Source organism: Pteronotus mesoamericanus, unplaced genomic scaffold, assembly GCF_021234165.1.
Source record: "Pteronotus mesoamericanus isolate MK-2021 breed Mesoamerican mustached bat unplaced genomic scaffold, CSHL_Meso_final contig_164, whole genome shotgun sequence".
Lineage (NCBI taxonomy): Eukaryota > Metazoa > Chordata > Mammalia > Chiroptera > Mormoopidae > Pteronotus > Pteronotus mesoamericanus.
This window is the reverse complement of record NW_026555065.1, coordinates 1961690-1978091: the sequence shown is the minus strand read 5'-3', so window position 1 is coordinate 1978091 and position 16402 is coordinate 1961690. Positions and strand designations below refer to the sequence as shown.

The 16402-nt window shown below is 36.6% G+C and overlaps 1 protein-coding gene across 7 annotated transcripts in view; it reads left to right on the top strand.

Annotated features, from left to right (window-relative positions):
- MAP2K5 (mitogen-activated protein kinase kinase 5) overlaps positions 1-16402 on the top strand; it is a 249028-nt gene that overhangs the window by 15747 nt on the left and 216879 nt on the right. For all 7 annotated transcript variants that reach the window (XM_054565240.1, XM_054565238.1, XM_054565237.1 and 4 more), the window contains exon 3: positions 6438-6505. In XM_054565240.1, coding sequence (XP_054421215.1) covers positions 6438-6505 — 68 coding nt within the window. The remainder of the gene's footprint in view (positions 1-6437; positions 6506-16402) is intronic.

Below are 16402 nucleotides of genomic sequence, written 5' to 3'. Positions count from 1 at the left end.
GCTCCAGGCACTAGAGAAGCCTGGAATTCTCATTGTGAATCAGTGTATCAGATCTATTTGCACCCACCCCCTTTCTTGGTCATATCTGTAATGCTTTTTTGGTCAGATGGCAAAGAACCTCAATGTATAAGACAAAAAGTCCAAGTTATTTTTCCTACTTTTCTCTACTTAGCACCACTACTTTCTATTGTTCTTCACTAACATATTTATACTTTTGAAACTCTTTGTGCCATTTTAGTAAGTTTTTTTTTAATTTATAGTTCTAGTTAATGTACTTCTTATAGCTAATCCAGTTTGGTAGGCAAATAGCCAGTCTTTGCTAGTGGGCTGTGTATGTCCAACTGTTTATTGAGACAAGTATTTTAAGTTATTGTCATACTAAATTGCTTGGTGTCTGTTTCTACTTTTTTACCCTTTATTAACTTCTCATACCTGTCAAGTCATTGTCTTTTATTTTTTTATTTTTTCCCAGATTTATTGAGATATAATTGACATATGACATTCTGTAAGTTTAAGGTATACAATGTGTTGATTTGATAGTTATATATTGCAAGATGATTACCATATCATTAGCTAACACTTCCATCTCACCACATAATTACCATTTCTTTGTTGTGGTGAGAACATTTAGGATTTACTCTCTTAGCAACATTCAAGTATATAATACATTATCAATAGTTATAATCACCATGCTGTACATTAGAGCCCCAGACCTTGTTATACTTATAAATGGGAGTTTCTGCCCTTTGACAACTATCTCTCCAATTCCACAAGCCACCGCTTTACTCTTTGTTTCTCTAAGTTTGAATTTTATAGATTCCACATGTAAGTGATATCACACAATATTTGTGTTTCTCTGACTAACTTATTTCACTTAGCATAATGCCCACAAGTTTCATATCGGTTGTCACAAATGGCAGGATGTCTTTACTTTTCATGTCTGAATAATATCCCATAATGTATGTGTGTGTGTGTGTGTGTGTGTGTGTGTGTGTGTAACATCTTCTTTATCTATCCGTTGATGAACATTTAGGTTGTGTCCATCTCTGGGCTATTGTGAATAATGCTGCAGTGACCATGGGGGTGCAGAGATCTCTACAAATCCTGATTTCATTTCCTTTGGATACATGAGGTCTGCCCTGAGAAACTCCAGCCATTGTTAATATAATGAGAATAGTTTGTGCGACATCGATGTAATCTGGCAGCCAAGGAGGGGGGACTGGAATGCTCATATTGTAAACAATGACAAGCTCACTCTACTAGTCAGTGGGGGCAGTAAATGCCATTGAGTGAGCATGTGCACTGTGTGGCTGTCACATTCAAAATGACTGAGCAAGTAGAGCAATGAATCTGCATCATATTTTGCATTAAGCTTCAACTTTCCTTTGTGGAAACTATTTGGATGATTCAGAAAGCCTCAGCTATGGGCAACTAGTGATTGGCAGCCTCATCATGACAGTGTACCCGCTCATGTATCATGTCTCATGCAGAGTTTTTTGCAAAACATCAAATCACCCAGGTGACTCAGTCCCCCTGCAGCCCAGATGTGGTGCCCTGCAACAGCTTTTCCAAAAACTAAGATCACCTTTGAAAGGGAAGAGATTTCAGACCATCGATGAGATTCAGCGATGGGGCAGCTGATGGTGATCAGGAGAACTGAGCGAGGTCCCTAGGTGCCTACTTTGAAGAGGACTGAAGCATCATCATCCTATGTACAATATTTCTTGTATTTTCCTCAGTAAATGTCTCTATTTTTGATATTATGTTGCTGGACACCTTCTGGACAGACCTCATATACCCAGAAGTGGGATTGCTGGATCATGTGGTAATTGCATTTTTAATTCTTTTAGAAACCTCCATACTGTTTTTCATCATGCCTGCACCAGTTTTTATTCCCACCAATAGTTCCCAAGGGTTCTCTAAATCTTTACCAATACTTGTTATCTCTTGGCTTTTTAATGATAACCATTCTAACAGATGTGAGGTGATATCTCATTGGGGTTTTGATTTGCATTCCCCTGATGATTAGTGATGCTGAGCATGTTTTCATGTACCTGTTATATATCTTCTTTGGTCATTGTCTTTAGAGAGAAGTGTACAAGGTCTGTTCGGAAAAAGTCCAGCCATTGTTAATATAACGAGAACAGTTTGTGCAATAGCAGTGTAACCTGGCAGCCAAGGACAGTGGACAGGAATGTGCATGCATGAACAATGATGGTTTCACTGCACTAGTCATCGTAGTAGTAAGCGGTAGATGTGGCTGAGTGAACATGTGTACTGTGTGGCCATCACATTCAAAATGACTGAGTGAGTAGAGCAGCAAATCTGCATCAAATTTTGTGTTAAGCTTGAACATTCCTCTGCAGAAACTATTTGGATGATGTGGGAGACTTTCAGGGAGGGTGCAGGGAGTGCAGCACAAATAAAAGTGTGGCACAAATGCTTCAAAGATGGTTGAGAATCTGCTGAAAGTCATCCACATTCTGGAAGGCCTGCAACAACCACAACACCTGAGAATGTTGAATGTGTATGGGCTGCAATCAACAAAGATTGGCGACTAACAGTGCAAGGACCAGAGGCCAACCTGGGGATTTTCAAAACTACTGTGTACGAGTTTTGACGCAGGATCTTGGCATGAAACATGTCATGGCAAAATTTGTTCCACAGCTCCTACTACCAGTGCAGAAGGAACATTGTGCTTCAGTTGTTAGTGACTTGATTCAAACCACTATCAATGAATCAGATTTCTTCAAGAAGGTCGTAACTTTGAAGGGGACTGAAGTGTCATTGTCCTATGAGGTGTACAATGTATTTTGTATCTTGTATCTTCTTCAATAAATGTCTCTCATTTTTCATAGCACATGGCGGTATACTTTCTGGACAGACCTCATATTCTCACTTTATTTTTTATTTTTTAAAAGTTCTTATTTATTTTGTTTTTAGAGCGAAGGGAAGGGAGGGAGAAAGAGAGGGAAAGAAATTGATCCCCAGGCCCACAACCCAGGCATGTGCCCTGACTGAGAATCAAGCGGGTGACCTTTCACTTTGCAAGACAGCACCCAACCAACTGAGTCACTCCAATCAGGGCTGTATTCTCTCTTTAAACATCATAGCTAGTGGTTTGTCTTTAGGCTGCCCTCATGGGTTAGATTGCCTGGATTTGCATTTTGTCTGGAATCATCAGTCTTTTCATAAATGTGATTACTTTTCCAACTCAGTCTCCTCTTTGACAGGAAAAAGAAGTCTTCATTAAAACTAATAACCACAATTATTAGAGTGAATCAGACAATCCCTCAAAGAGCAATTTGTAAAGAAAACCAATACATACATAAAATGGGGTCTTTTATTAATCCTTGAGAACTGTTAATCACTGTGTTATGTAAGCCTGATTTTACCCTCAGGCTTTATTAGAAGAGCTCTTTCAACTTCTCAGAACTGTTTCTCTTGGAGCCAGTCCCCTTATGGGACAACACTTAACACTTTACCACTCGTTTGGCTCTTTTGGCATTTTTGGCTTTTTGGTTTCATTTTTCTGTCCACTTAAAGCAAAATACCCTTGTAGTGTTTCATAGCTGCTTTTTATGGAACTGCTAGATAAAAAATTATTCTGGTGGCTGACTTATCTCAGTTTTTTGCTGAAATGATCAGTAAGAGATCTCATAGAATTCTAGAATTCCAGAATCTTTTGTTGGAAGTATTAAAGATTCAAGTCTGGTTTTGAGAGCTTAGAGAACTCTTTGTTGTTATTCCTGATTTAGAGAAACTGTAATTTAAATGGTTCTTCTGGAATCCATGTCCTCTCTTTACAAAAATGTAAAAACATTTTTCACCTGTTTTACTAAACTCCAAGCACTTACTCATTGCATATGAACGTACCTTTTGAGTTCTTGTTCATATTAAAATTTGGGTATAAGCAGTCCCTTTGTAACCGGCATCTCTGTAGCTGGCTCTGGTATAGAAGTGAGATTTCCAAAAGGTATTTTGTCCAGTTTGAAAGTATTACCAAGTTCAGAATTTTATGAAGGACAAATCAGTTCAGCCCACATCTAAACAGAGAATTCGAGTTGGCTTTAAAACAAAAATGTAAAGTGCTCTCATGTGTGATTATATGCAGCATTATATTCCTTTATACTATATCTGTTTTTTCCTTTTGTTTCCTGAATTTGTAAGAAAATTTGACTTAACCTTGAAAATACTAGTTTCTAGAACCTATGTAGAAAGAAAACTAGAATAGTATTTCTCCTCCAATTTCACTTTATAGGTACTATAACTTGAAAGAAAAAAAAAAAAGGCTGTGGCTGATGTGACTTGGTTGGTTGGAGTGTTGTCCCATGGACCAAAAGTTTGCAGGCTCAAGTCCCAGTCAGGGCACGTACCTGGGTTGTGGGTTCAATCCTTGGTCAAGGCTCATATGAGAAGGCAGATGATCTCTGCCTGCCTGCCTGCCTGCCTGTCTCTCCCCCACCCCCTTCTCTTTCCCATCTCCCCTTCTCTGCCTCCTTCCCTCCCTTCTGCTTTCTCTAAAAGCAATGAAGAAAAAAAAGTCCTCAGGTGAGGATTAAAAAAGTAAGAAAGAAGGAAAGTGATAGATTCCTGTGTATCCTTCATGTGTAAAACATTCCCGGGAATGTGCCACCTTTGTTAACTGAAAACGATGATTGTGTGCCTTTTATACTGAAAATAGGCAGCTCTTGGTAGCATAATGCCAATAGTAACTTTAGATAGTTTCTATCTCTGTAGGTATTTAGTGTGACTTGATGACACTGATTAACATCAGTTGGGGAACTCTTTGAGGGTGGACCAGGATCCAGGAAGAAATCCTTTCGAGAGAAAAACCCCAGTAAAAGCTGTAGGCTTAATCACTGAGCAGGGCTGGCTCAAGTGCTGATTTCTGTCGTGATGTCAGATTGCTATTGGCTATTGAAGAGAAAAAGGAAGTAGCATTTTGCTCTGAAATAGGCTAATTGGGAGACAACACAAGCTCCCTCCTAGGGCTCCTAGAGCCTGATCAGTGAACAGGGGGATATTTTCAGAACTGCAGCTGGACAGGAGGGAGGGTTGGTGGACGCAGATCCTTGTGCTATACTGAACTGGTGCTGTATTTTCAGTAAGAATCCGCAGAGCATGTGATGTAAACTTAATCTCTTCATGAGGAGGGATTCATCTGTTTCTCCAGGCCTGGGATCAGTTTCTGTGCATCTGATCAAACCTGCAGTTAGTCACCAAAAGAGTGACCAAATTAAATAAATAACACCACTGATTTAATAAGCACACCAAAGCTCAGACATCCAAATGAAAGACAGCTGCCCCTTCCAAGTTGCCCCTTCGAAGTAGAGGAAGAGGTACTTCGTCTAACGATGCTGCTGTTGCTCTAAATGTTTTTGGTATTTTTCTTTCAGCTATACAGTTAGAGTGTACCACATACATTGTTCTCCTGTTGACAGATCCTCATCTTTATAAAGATGAAGTAGCTAGCTAAATATTTAGAAATAGCCAAAAGTCATTCTGAGTTCTGGTTTACAGGTTAGTGTGAGTGATCAGGAAAACAGTTTTGTTTTGGATTAAAAATGAGATCTGATATTTTCATGTGGTCTTTTAGTTCTTAAAGCAGGTTATGAATAAGTTATTTTGAAGCTATTTTGAATAAGAGAAGCATAGTTGAAATAAGCACATTGTTTCTAAATATGGCTGCTTTGATGATACACATAGTCAAATTTATACCTTCTGCTTATGTATTTTGTAGTCTTATCTTCTAGTTTCAAGACTATTTCAAAATACCATGAATCACTGTATACAAATGGAACTGTTCAGAAAGAGAAAGAGCTCCTAGATGGTACCGGATATGGGGAGAATTGTGTTAGAATTGCTTTGCAAGTTAACCTTATACTAGGCTCCCAGTTTTTCCTTTTGTAAAAAGAGAATAATAATCAAGTCATACTGTCCACATTATAAGGTCATTGTGAGGTTTTTCAGGAAGTAAATTACCGCACGTGAAACACAAACCATAATGCCTTGTGTATAATTGTGTTAAATAAATGTTAGCCATTTTTATTATGCTTTTGTGACATGTTGGGGTGCCTGGAAGAGAGGAAGAAGAAACAGTACTGATAGTAGAACAGGACTGGCCTGCCTTTGGTTTTTAAAGTTCTCCAAATCAAACCTGTTTTAATCATACTCCTAAATATATGTCATGAATGGCATGAGCAATATTTTAATTTCCAGCTCTCCTTAAAATTTTTAGTTCTTTATTAAGTTTTTTATTGTATTCTGAACAAAAACAAAATAAAGCGACAGACCTCAGTATCCCCCAAAATAGGATGTTGAGAATTTGGATATCAATTTGTGAAAACCAATTGTATCATGTTTCCAGCTGATGTGGTTTTTGTACATTAGAAAATGCAAATCTTATCACTTGCATTATGTTACTTTTTAAACAGATGAAGATGAAGATGGTGATCGGATTACAGTGAGAAGTGATGAAGAAATGAAGGCAATGCTGTCATATGTAAGTATATTGCAAAACAAGGACTATCTTAAAAGTGTTACCGTAATCAAGGATGCTGTTTCTTGGCAGAGTGAAGATACAAAAGTAAATCACAGTTGCCATAACATTTTTCTGTATAGTATGTAAGGTTCTCAAAGATTTTCTTATGTGAAAGTTAAGGGCATTCTTTTCAAAAGACACTTACTGATCATATCATGAACATTAAGAATAATGCATCTTAATGACTGTTACATTAGGTATGGTGCAGACTAAATGGACTATCAATTTCCTGTATTTTTTATGCAGTACTTAAAGTAACGGCTCATTAAAAATGAACCCCTGGGCTCTAAAAAATTTTTCAAAATCTACTTTCAACTGGAGATCTCTTTCACCCTTCCAAACAGACTATAGTTATTATGTAGCTTCAGGCTTAATATGGATACAGGATTTAAAGATGTACTCTCAGTTATTTTACCAGCCCCTATGCCCATCCCCAGATGAACTACTCTGGGGTTACTTACTGAATCAAAATGATTTAAATATATCCTGAAATGACTTTTCTTTTGTGTTTTGGATTTCAGTGAAAATTTGCATTAATGTTTATTTCAGAACTGAAGGAGATAAAAAAAAGACTACATTTCTGAAACTTTAATACTAAGTTTGAAACGCTCAACTATAACAAAGAGATATATAGCTTCCCTGAGCCCTGATTTGCGCTTTACTCATATTTTGTTTTATTTCCTCTTACTTGTCTTACTTTATCTTATATAAGTTTGCCCTGTGTTTGAAAACCCTTCTCTAGTGGCCTGGTGGAAAAAGCAATGGGTTGCAAGTCAGGAGACCGCTGCTCTCTTCTCGCTTCCTGGCCTTAGGCAAATTACTTAACCTTTCTGTGTTGTAGTTGCCTCATCTGTCAATTGTGGATAATAATACTTGTCCTTTCTATGGCACAGGGTCATTGTAATGATCAAATGGGGGAATAGCCTTGAAAGCCCTTTGAAAACCTAAACGTTCTATACAAATGCAAAGTGGTATTATGGTGGAAATGATAGAATGGGGGGCCCTTGCCTCTCAGCAAGGCTCTAATCTCAGCGAACAGTTAGGTTGTAGGTTTTTGATAGACTTCAACTTCAACCCAAGGTATTGTTTCATTGTAATGAAAACTATAAAATATCGGTGTGGGTTTCCGCCAATAGTTTTAATTTAGGGTAGGAGGAAAGAGAACAAGAAGAATGGCATGATTAACAGAGCGTTGCATTCAGAGCTACACAGAGTAGGAAAAGTCAATTTCCCATTGACTTCCCATTAACTTATTTGAGAGTCCTTGTGCTTTGAGAATTTAGACTAGGGCTCATCAGCACCTTGAAAGGCAGAGTAGGATGGTCTACTGAAAGGTCTAGCACTAGTATTGATTGCTAACTCTCCTGAGACTGTGACATGCTTATTTTTAGAAAACACAGACATAGATGGGTTCTAGTTTTTTCATACACATCTATTGCAGGGTACATAACTGATACCAGGGTACTTTCATTATGTCTGAGCCCCACTAAACCACATTTGTGTTTATAAAAAAATTTACTTTGCGGAAAATCTGACAAATTGTGCCTTTCGAAGAATGTTGCTGCATGTGATCATAATGATAATAATAGTCATTTCTGTTTTTTAGGTACCTAGTCTATATTCTAGGTCTATATTCTAGATGCTTATGGTATTTAATTTTCATTCGTTTTAATAATCACTCTCTGAGGTAGATATTACCATTCCTGTTGTTTAGATGAGGAAGCTATGGTTAACAGACATGCTGAAGGTCATGTACTAATGAATGTGAATATGGAATTTAATTTCAGTTTCTCCTTATGCCAAAGCCCATGATCCTTTACTGTTTTACACTGTTTCTCGCCTATTTACCTCCTTGCATATTAGTATTGGGATCTTTCTATGTTATCACAGCTATTAAATCCTGAATGATTTGTGTTTATATAATACCTATGTATCTATCATATATTCCTTATGATTTGTGCTTATTTTCTTAAATGCAGTGTTAATTTTGATATTGTAGGAAAATATTAGAGTTACGTAATTATCTTTAAACTTAAAAGTTTCTCAGCTTTCTTGAGCGTCTCAAAAAAGAAATCATCTAGCTCATTGATCCAGATACTTGGATTTCATGAATTAATCAATTTTTCATTTTCAGGTTTGAGGATAGACACAGGCATGGTAATGTTTAATTTTGCCAAATAAAAACATTAATACATACACTGATAAAATTATCTACTGTTAACCATTATATTATTAATAAAGTTATTTAAAGATTGAAACATTGGGCAGTACATAATCTCAAAAATAAAGATGACAATTAAAGTGAGTAAATTCAGTTTTAATGCAAAAACTCAATACCTTATTCTTTGTAGTAATTTACTGTAGGTGTTGAAACTTTTTTAATAAATTGGTAGTGGTCCATGGATTGTGGGCAGGCTGATTGGGTCCAGATTTTTCTCATTAATTCACTTAACAAATATTTAGAGATGGAAACTCAGGCACCCAAAGAACTTTAACATAGGTAGATCACCACTTACCTGATTCTGAGTGCTTGAGCAAAGTATTTTAAAATCAAAACACCTCTGAGGGGTAAGTTTTAAGGCATCTAAAACCTAAATGGATTTTCTTTCTTTCTCATGTGTTGGAGTAGCCCAGACCATCATATAACTTTTGTTTATATAGAGTCAGCCCCTGAATAAATATTTAAAAAGTAGAGAGTAAGGGAATCTCTTTCTCAAAAACAGAAACAACACTGGTTGGCTGTCATTTTGGTCTGTCTTGATTCTCATGTCTGAAATTCCTTTTTGTTCCCATTCTTCCGTAAAGAGAACCATTTGGACCTAATCTTGCAATAGAATTTGGTTGATAGTCCTTAGTTGCCAACCTATTATTAAAAACCTGCATTAGTCTTTATTTTTTTAGGTTCAATTTGGCTCTGAAAAATTTGATTACAGGATTTGGATAGTAACGGGAAGATACTGACAGATGACCACATATTTGCTGTCAAACAAACAAACAAACAAAAACTAGCAAAACAGCTTAGTTTTTCATGTGGTCAATATTTTACAGTCATCTTAGTATTTTACAGTCATCTTAGTATTATTTAACATAGGCAAAGCAAAACTAGAGACACTTTTACCACAAATCCTTTAATTGTTCTTTCTCATCATCAGTGACAAAGATTGCATGAATAAACAGCCTGAATCCTGCCTAGTTTTAAAAAATTTTGCAATGTCTAAATTGTAACTTGCAGAATTACTTTTAAAAAAATCCATTGGATACAAGCATTTTCTGGCTTTGGGCCAGCAGTAGCATAATTTTTTTTTTTAATCAGTAATTTAAATAGATTTTTTTGTATTAGACCTGAAAATGTTGCCTTTTTAATTGAAAACTTATCAATTATTTAAATTGCTAGCAGCCTTAGGCTGTTAATTTTATGTGTGCCATAACAATGGCATACAGTGGTTTTTGATGCATGTGACACATGGAATATCGCATTGTGGTAAGAATTTGTAATGACAATAGGTTATTGTGTGCCGTTTAAATAATAACCAACATATTAAAGGCTGTTGTCACACATTAGTACCATTTTATGTAAGTTATTTTGAAGTTGTATTTTCTTCATTAGATATATTTTTAAGAGATAATGAGAAGAAAACAAAGCTATAATAAATTGTCTTTTAAGAAAATTTAACATAATTTGGTCTCCAAGGAGATATTTAATGTATTGAGAGAATTCAGCAGCCAAGTGTTATTACCATTGCAATAGCTCTCTGTTTTGTTATGAGTTTGTGTTAATCAACAAACTGTTTTTATAGTGTAGTTTCTTGTAAGTTATGTTGTTAGAATATTCCACTTCTGGGATCATGACTTTTTCTCTGACATTATTGTACCTTTTTAATTCCTCTATGAAGTATTTTTTTAATTAGAATTTGAAATGCTTTATTAGGAAAAAAATACACCCAAACTACATATTCTGAAGACTGAATACCTGATTATTGCTAATTATTTAAAAGACCCTGTTAAATATTCCCTTATTGTAGTTTACATTTTTTTGTTCTGTTTTCTCTGTCATTTTGTAGAAAGAGTAGAAATAATATGATATTTTTCTCCTCTCCTTACATATCTGTCGTTCGTTAGTGCTAGTTTCGTTTCCTTACCACATCAAACAGCAATGCTGGGTCTTGTTTACTAATTCATCTTAAGCTTTATCTATCACTGAGATCCAGTTATACAAGAGGATTATTTTAATGTTAACCTGCTTTTGGGTGATCTTTCATTAAGAAACTCAGCAGTACATCTTACTTTTGTAAATGGATTCGTATTTGTTTCTGTTCAGTCCTGTGTCTAGTAAAGGATTACACCTGGTCCTCTCAATACTGAGGTGCTTGTATGAATGTAGCACAGTAGTAACAAGAAATACTTTCTTCATTTTGCCCGTTTTGTCTCTTTATATCATTTTTTTCCCCCACATTGCCAGAAAAGTACGGGATGAGTTTAACTGACATTCTTCCCATTATGGCTGAGCCCGTATATTTTGATAAATTGTAAGTATTCCCTGTGGTACACTTGACCTCAGTGTACCTTGTAGGATGTTGAGTACCATGAGGAAAAATACTTTTTGACCTCTATAGCACTTTGTAAATTGAGGTATGATTAGCTTTATCCTTCCTAGTATGCATAACTTGGAGATTGCCTCTAAAGTTATACAGTTACTCAAGTAGAGGTGGAAGTGAGGCTTAGAGGTCTTGTCCAACTGTTTCATTTTACAGAGAAGGAAATGGAGGCCTAGTGAGATCAGATTCAATAGGAGGCCACTTTGGTAAGGAATAGAAAGGTCTAGACACAGACTCAGGTCTTTGGCTCCCAGTTTCTTCACTCCTGGTGGTTTCAAGTGATATTTTTGTTTTGACTTCTATATTGAGGTAATGTTATTAATATCATTGTTAGCTTCTAAAGTTTTAAAGATTTTCTCCTTACCTTTGAGGCCCAGTTTTACCCCAAAATTTCTTGCCCAGTTAGGAATTGAACATTTAACAGCCTCAGGGCCTTTGCTATTAGACAGTTTCCTTTGAAAAGCAAAGAGATTGAAAAAGCTCATTTTGTACTTGGTGCTTTTAAATAGTCCCCATATTAAGTAGATTCTACTTTGAACTTGCTTTGTAAGTGGAAAATGAGCTCAGTCAAAATCAGTTCAATCTTCAATGAGCACTTACTTCCCTAGTTCCATGCCAATTCATCCAAACAAACTGATAATAAGGTATATTCTCCTAGTAGGGTGGAGAAATGGTGAAGAGTGAGAAACTGAATGAAAGAAATAAATTATTTTAGAAGTTACTGCATTTTTTTCTCAAATAATAACATGCTCTAAGCTGTAAGTAAAGTTTTTCTTTTGTTTTCTCATTATAGTCAATGAATAAAGCATTTTTTATGAGGCTGATTGTTTAACTTCCTCCTCTATTTTGTCTGGGACTTTTGGATGACCTTGAAATAGTGATAAAAATGTAGTAGCCCCTTATTTAGCCCCTGTTGTGAAATATCTTGGAGCACCTGTGCTGGCAAGAAGCATACATAAATTTACATCAAAACAAGGGGTTTATATGTGTCTCATGGGAGCAAAGGAAAAAATGGGCCCAAGCTGGCCTCAGCCAGGGTAGCACCTATATTTTGGCATTAATGTGGCTTTGTTCCCAGTTCAGCTCACTGTAGCCTGTAGATTGGTTCTTCTGGGGTCCCACGTCACCCCAGCTGGCACGAAGGGGCAGAACCATGTTGTACATCTCTTAGCCTCTTGGGGGCTGTGGCTAGGAGCTTCTCTTCAAAGGAGATGGTGGACCTCTAGCAGTAGGATTGCTGTCGGGCATCACCAACGTATTAGATCATTGTTGCCAGCTCCTAATGAACCTCTGTGCTCCCAGGGCCAGTTTTACTGGAAACAAGGGGGGTAGTTTCTTCATATATCTAAAAGGTGAGTGTTAACTTGTTACAATGTAGTAAAGTTAGAGGAATTCAGTAAATTATCAATCTAGAAAATATGTCTAAAAGGGCATAAATTGAAATATAGTTTAACATACAACATTATATTAGTTTCAAGTGTACGACATAGTGACTCAACATTTATATACCTTATGATGTGATGACCATGGCAAGTCTAGTTACAAAGTTATTATGATATTGACTATATTTCCTGTGCTGTACATCCTTTGACATATATTTTATAACTGGAAGTTTGTACTTCTTAAACTCCTTCTCCCTTTCTCTGATTCCAACAACCCCCTCTCTCTGGAAGCCATTAGGTTGTTCTCTGTACCTATGAGTCTGTTTCTATTTTGTTTTGTCTTTTTTTTTTTAGAGCATATATAAGTGAAACCATATAGTGTTTGTCTTTATCTGTCTGACTTACTTCTTTTAACATAATATCCTCTAGGTCCATTTGTGGAGCTTCATGTAGCAGGATTTCATTGTTTGGTTTTTTTTTATGGCTGAGTAATTTCCCATTGTATATATTGGGTTGACCAAAAAGTTAGTTTCATTTTTTTGTAAGATGGCTCTAGTAGTGCTCAATTATCTTTAACTTCATTAAAAACAATTTTGTTAGATTGTATTGTGACAGCTGTCATATCAGCATGCCTTTAAAAAATAATTAAAATGGAAGAAAGAAGAAAATACACATTTTCAGGATATTATGCTTCATTATTTCAAGAAAAGGAAAAATGCAACTGAAGTGCAAAAAAAGCTTTGTGCAGTCTGTGGAGAAGGTACTGTGGCTGATTGAACATGTCAAAAGTGGTTTGTAAAGTTTCATGCTAAAGATTTCTCGATGGATGATGCTCCACAGTCGTGTAGGCCAGTTGAAGATGATAGCAAAATAATCAAGACATTAATTGAGAACAATCAACATTTTACCATGTGGGAGATAGCCGACATACTCTAAATATCCAAATCAATAAAATTATTGGTGAAAATGAAAAATGTATCTTTCGTTTTATGGAAAAAAAACATACTGGCTTTTTGGCCAACCCAATATATCATCACATTCTTTATCAATTCATCTATTCATGGACACCTAGGTTGCTTCCATATCCCGGCTACTATAAATGCTGTAATGAACATAGGGGTGTATATGTCTTTCAAATTAAGTGTTTTTGTTTTCTTCTAATACCCACAAGTGGAATTGCTGGGTTGTGTGGTAGTTATATTTTTAATTTTTCGAAGACACTCCATACCGCGTTCCATAGTGGCTGCACCAATTTGCAATCCCACCGACACTGCACGAGGGTTTCCTTTTCTTCACATCCTCACCAAGACTTGTTTTATTCATTCATTCATTCATCCCTCATCCAAGAGCATTTTTTCATTGCTTTCAATGAGAGGGGAATGGGGGTGGGGGGGAGAAACAGAAACATCAATGTGAGAGAGAAACATTGATTGGTTGCCTTCTCGTTTGTGCCCTGACCAGGGATCGAACTCATGACCTTTCTGTCTGCAGAACGATGCTCCAACCAGCTGAGCCACACCAGCCAGAGCTGATTTATTTGTTTTTTAAGAGCAGGTTAGCAGTAGGCAGGATCTTTATCAAAGCACTATCAGAACTGGCTAAATAAGCAGCCTATTTGTAAAGGAATGTCCCATTTGGCCTGCTGTCTGCATGGCCTGATGGTCCTGTTTTATTTAAGTGGCAGGTTCCCTGAAGCTACCATTTAAACTTCTACTTTAGATGTATAGCAGAATTGCTGCTGCCTAGCAGTAGGTGAAAGGTTAGTGTAGTCATTGCCTCAAGCTAACCATGGTGATGACTCCGAAAGCCTCAGCTGAGAGGATCCTACAAGTTTTGGACCCATTGCTGAATACAAATTTAAACTCTGCAAACATGCACTACCTTAAACTTGTCCAAGTTGAATTTCATCTGCTATGGGCTGCCCAAACCTCTATTAAGACCATCTGGAGCTCTCCAACATCCTTTATGGCTGTACTATCCAAAACAAATAGTGTCATTAAACTTGGCCAACTTACTGTCTTTTTCACTTTCAAATCATTAATAAATACATCTATCCAATAACATTAGCCTATAAACAGGCCCCAGAGTTGTTCCTTGTCAGACTTTCACTGAAGGCATCATTGTGCTTTTCTTTATCATCATTTAGTTAATCCATGACCATATGTGGCTCTTCGGTCGAGGGCCATTTAAGGAAGAACATGTGCACATTGTAGTTACCTCTTCAGAGGCAATGAGGTGAGTGAGAAGCGGGGGGGACCTGAAGCCAGGTAAATAGATAAGTCCTGTAGCTATTAATACGGTATTCAAAATAGATTGGCTTCGTATTCTATTTCCGACCACTGGCGCAGTTTTGTGCCTCCTAAAAGGTCAGCATCACAGAGGGAAAGCCTCGTAATGTAAAGTATAAAAAATAATTGAAAGAAGGTATAACCAGTGACACATCCGAGCAGTGTTGTAATTGAATTTGTAGTTATTTGACAGAGTTAAGATTGTTGGGTTCTTCACTGGGAAAACTAATAAATTAACTATGGACTGCAAATAGCTGGTTAGTTTATTGATTATTGCTGTAATTACTGACTGAGCTACATATAATGGGGCATGCTTGCAGTATTGACAAAACAGGAATTTGAAAATTTTATCATTGTTAGGGAAAAAACAGCATGCTGTTCCTTAAAGGTTGAAATACTGCACCAATTATGTTGTCTGTTAGAAGACATGCTAGGAGAGATTTAGGAAACTGTTTTGTGATAAATGTATAGAATAATAAATAATCTTTTTTGATAGGTAAGGCTTGCCACTGAGTAAGTCAGAAGGTACAGCCAATGAGAGTAGTTATCATGTCTATATTAGTTCCTATCTGCCTCCTTCCCTTAACCATTTGGGGAGCACCTATTATGTTAAGGCAGAGTGGTGGGCATTGTATGGCAGTACGTATTTAGGTTTGGAGGACACAGACCTTTTTGAAAATGTGGAAAATTATTTATTTTTTTCACAGAAAATTTACACAGTGTGACAATTCAGATAATTTTAGAAACTTAAGGATTTCCTAAGGCTCATATAGACCACGTTAATACCTCTGCATTAAGAGAAAATATATGAGACATGGTCTCTGCCCTTGATGAACTTCCAGAAAAGAAACAGGCAAAGTTCCTTATAATACCCCGTTTACTTATTATTTATAGTCCTGTAGTAATTGAGGGAAAGGGAAGGGATACTGACTCAGCGTTTGTAAACTAACTAGTTAAATTCTTGTACTTCCTTCTTTACTTGGTCTAAAAATTTCAGTGATCTTGTTTAGTGGTTCCTCTGTCACCCTACCGTATTGGTATAAACATTTTCTTTTATGTACTGTTACTGGGAAGTGAGAGATTCATACACTGTGCCTACTTCAAGATTTTTTTCAAGTACTTTATACGAAGGTTTCTCATATACCGGTTCCTTTGATTTTGATCTTTCTAACACCTTTATGAGGTGAACAAGGGAGGTATTTTTCCCACTTTTACAATTGAGGTTGCTGAGGCACAAACAAATTGCATGCCTTTGTCAAAGTCACACAGCTAGTAAATGTACCTAAGATCACACCTTGATTTGTCATCTTATTTGTATAGCTCATTTTTCATACAGTAAATATTTATGGAATAGCAACTGTCTGGCCAAGTACTGTGTTAGGTGGTGGAGATGCAATGAACCACATACGTAGTTTATTTCTTGAAGGAACTCATGGTCCAGTCAGAGAGATTAACAAAAAAGTAAACAGTGCTCATTGTGGGAAGATACGAAAAGCCCATAATTACCAGGCTGAGTGATAAATACCACACACAGTTTAAGTGTTAGGTGCTCAGTGAGCACAAAGAAGGAGCATCCGAGCTTTGGGGATGGAG